At 49.9% G+C, this 3,585-nt stretch overlaps 1 protein-coding gene across 1 annotated transcript in view; it reads right to left on the bottom strand.

Annotated features, from left to right (window-relative positions):
- Positions 1-2,274, bottom strand: part of CCDC177 (coiled-coil domain containing 177) — a 5,351-nt gene extending 3,077 nt beyond the window's left edge. Inside the window, exon 1 of the mRNA XM_009279310.2 lies at positions 2,269-2,274. Coding sequence (XP_009277585.1) covers positions 2,269-2,274 — 6 coding nt within the window. The remainder of the gene's footprint in view (positions 1-2,268) is intronic.
- Between the last annotated feature and the right edge of the window lie 1,311 nt (positions 2,275-3,585).

Raw genomic sequence — 3,585 nt, 5'->3', positions numbered from 1 at the left:
GTGGCTCGGGCGGTGGGCAAACGCCCGGCCAGCAAGGTGTGTCCTTCCCTGCAGGCATCCTTCATCCCTGTGTGCGCATCCCTCCATCCCGGCGTCCTTCCGTGCACTCGTCCCTCCGTGCACCTGCCCCTCCATGCACTTGCTTCTCTTTGCACGCATCCTTCCGTGCAGGCCTTCCCCATATTCGCGCACTTCCAGGGTCGTGCCCCCTATTTTGCACTGTGCCTGCACACAAACAAGCCCATCTATATTTACAGTTAATATAAGTAAGGCTAAAAAGGGTGTAAGAAGGAGGAGGGGATGCTAACCCAGTTTTACAGATGGCAAACTGAGCCGCAGGGAGATGAAGGTGCCTGCCTTGGGCCGCTTGGGGAATTCGTGCCAGAGATGGAAAGGAAAGGCACAGCTCTCAAATTTCAGTGCAAAGCAGTTTCCAGCCATGAAACCCTATTCCCTTTAGTGCTAATGCAAGCTATTGCTTGCTGCAGGGATGTGTCAGGACTGACAAGGGGGTGGAACTAGAGCGATGTTATAGGCAATACAGTACACCTTGGCAGGTACCCACTTTGAACACGCTGGTTTCAGTTACTTTGATAGATCCCCCGTTTCTACAGGGATCCTGGGCTCAACAGTCCCAGTGTGGTTGAGGAATGCCCTGCTCTAGAAATACTGTTCAGCAAAAAGGGGATCATTGCAGGTTGTGGAGCTGCGCAGCACCTGTGCCACATAGTGGAGCAACTCTGGTTTTGTCAGGCAGAGGACAGTAGTAGCAAACGCACCATTAGCCACTGTGTTGCTATTTCAGTGCTTTTCAGCAATTTCTCATTTAACCTCTACAGGCGCAGCTTAATCTGCTTTGCTTTAATAAGGAAGGGCATGGCACTCACCAAAGGACTTCCAGGATGGCCCGGGACAAGGATACAGAACAACAGAGGGACCAAGAAAGGCCTAGGGAGTCCTTGGGAGAAAGCTGAAGAGCTGCAGGTTGGTTGTGGTTTCATATTGTACAGGCAAAGACTTTGAATTGTGCTCATCCCTGTGCTGATGAATGCACACAGTAATGATGCATCCACAGCGAGTGGGCAAGCTCCACTAATAAACCATATTGACTAATCTGTTCTCATTCATTCATCATCATCATAGTCTGCAGGGGACGGTTATAAAGCTTGGTAATTAGTTATGTGAAAAATCCTGAGGCCAGGGAACAGCTCTCTGCTGTCTGAAGAGCCCAGCTCACTGGCTGATAGGTCTAAGCATTAATACTAGCTGCAGCACCATAAGTGTCAAGCCATGGCTGTGTTCCCCCCTCACGGAAAATATTAAGCCAGTAAGTGTATATGCCAGGCAAGGTGTGGGCTTCTCAGGGCTTTTGGCAAGTTGCTGTTTCAGCCTGCAGTGGGGCTGTATTTGGGCCTTGATCTTTCAGGTTTCCTTGTGGATCTTTAGGAGTCCCGTAAGTGCTCTCCCAAATGCAATTGGTGGGGGATTTATCGGGATATTTTAGAAGCAGCTGGATATGACTTTAGGAGACATTAACACATGCTATCCAAACATGGAGTTATATCCCTACCTCATCAAGACTAAAGGAGATTTGGGATAGGGCAGGAGGAGATCTCTGGAGGAGTTGAAGAGGATCACTGCTAGTGAGTCATTTTCCCACACACAATTAAAAACCCTAATTCTCTGTTGGCTAGAAATGTTTAGAAATCTACACGCTTAGGTGGAGCAGTACTATAAGGTTACGCTCCTGCTTTAATAAACATTTTCCTTCTTTGCATTGCTTTAATGATAACAAGAGATGCAGGGCAGTGGAAAATTGGGACTACAGATTGTGGGGGTGCAAATATTTGTGTCACTTCAACAAATTCTTCTGTATGCTCTTCGTTGCGCATTTATTAATTACTTTCTTCCAATCCAACTTTAAAACTGCCTGTACCTGGGTTTTTCCCTGCTCTCCTCATGAGAGCTATTTCACAACCTGCTAGAGCTGACTGGTAAAATGTTACCAGTTACTTTCAGCTTCAGTTTTTCCTCTCTCTGTTTTACCTTCTCTAGTATGTAATTTGCCCTCCCTCCTGCTTGGGTCTATGCCCTACAAATGTTTGCAAACTGTTTCCATATCCCCTCAGAGCCAAGGAAAACATACTGCAAATCAATCCCCTGTAGTTGCACAGCAAGCTGTCGCCTTTCTTCTGACCTCCCAGTGTGTCAGGCTCTCCCGGTAGCTGCTGCCCTGAGCTGAGCAGGGGGCTCCTGCCCAGCACGTACCTCCATGCTGCCTGGCACAGGGTAGCTGCGTGTACAGTCCTGATGCCAGTGCGTTGCCTTCCTCCTCTCTAGCATCTCCTCACGTCCCCTTCTCTAATTTGCTAGTTCTCCTAAGGTTTGCTCAACACAGTTTGACTTTCCAGAACTGTTCCCCCCTCTGCCATGGGGAACGTTACTTGGTGAATGATTTCCTCCTTGCTAAATAGCTTTTGTTTTCCATGTTGATTCCTGTCTCCATCTCGTTTGCAATTTCTACTCTCTCTTTCTTATGCTGTGTTTACATTGTTGTTGGGAGGACCCTGACCTGGCTATTGTGTAGCTACTCCAGCTCTCAGCCTACTCACTCCTGTTTATAGACTCCTCCTGGTTTTGCACCAGAATACTCCTGCTCCTTCCTGAGCCCTGAGGATAGGGGGAAGGTGACAGCCTTGGGCAGAGGAGACTAAGGAGCCCTCTGACAGTTTTTAGGCTACAGGCTGCTGCTATCTCCCAGGCACAGTGTCCTTCTCTTTCTAACTGCAGATGGAGCATAGGCACTCAGTGGTCCTTCTCTTTCTAACTGCAGATGGAGCAAGGCACTCCTTCCCAAGGGGCAGGAGGATGAGCGTGTCCCTTCCCTGCCTGGAGGCAGCTTCTGCACCCCTCCCAGACACACCAGAGCCTCTCCAGCACAGCCTTCCTTTGTCAGCTGGATAGTTTAAGTACTAGTTTAAAACTTTAATGAGGCATTTGGTCTAAGGTCCCATCCCCATGATACCCTTGGTCCCTTCCCTCTAAACAGGCCCTTGCCACATGCCATACTCCTTTGTTTACAGTCCTGCAGCCCCTCCACCTGAGTGATTTTGCAGCCCGCTCTGAGCTAATGCTGAACACGCTGGGCTTGCTTGGTAGCCAAGGACTGAAACCCAGCACGCCACAATGTCAGTGTAACAACCTGACAAAAGCCAAAGTCCTCCTCCAGGAGACTTCAGTCTTGGCTCCTTTTATACACTCCTGTGCTTTGCCTTTGGCTTTTGTTACTCCTTGCTTCTGCTCTGCGCGCAGCCCTGCAACGGCCTGCTTTTCCCTTCCTCTTTGGGCAGCAGGATGGGCGTTTGCTTTCCTCCTTCTGCTGCCACAAACTGCCTGCCCGAGAGATGCAGGCAAAGCCTCCCTCCTCCCCAGGTCGCAGGCGCTGTTCTGCAGCCCCCTGCCAGGCTGTTCCAGTGAGCACGCAGCACCCTGAGCAACTTCAAAGTAACTGCCCAAAGCCGAGGCACTGTCCCCACTGCTCGCAGCCCAGAGGCTCTGCTTAATGTTGTCATCTGTAGCTGGGCC

Source organism: Aptenodytes forsteri, unplaced genomic scaffold, assembly GCF_000699145.1.
Source record: "Aptenodytes forsteri isolate BGI_AS27 unplaced genomic scaffold, ASM69914v1 Scaffold3, whole genome shotgun sequence".
NCBI lineage: Eukaryota > Metazoa > Chordata > Aves > Sphenisciformes > Spheniscidae > Aptenodytes > Aptenodytes forsteri.
Note: the sequence above shows the minus strand (reverse complement) of the source record. Positions and strands in the feature narration are given on the sequence as shown.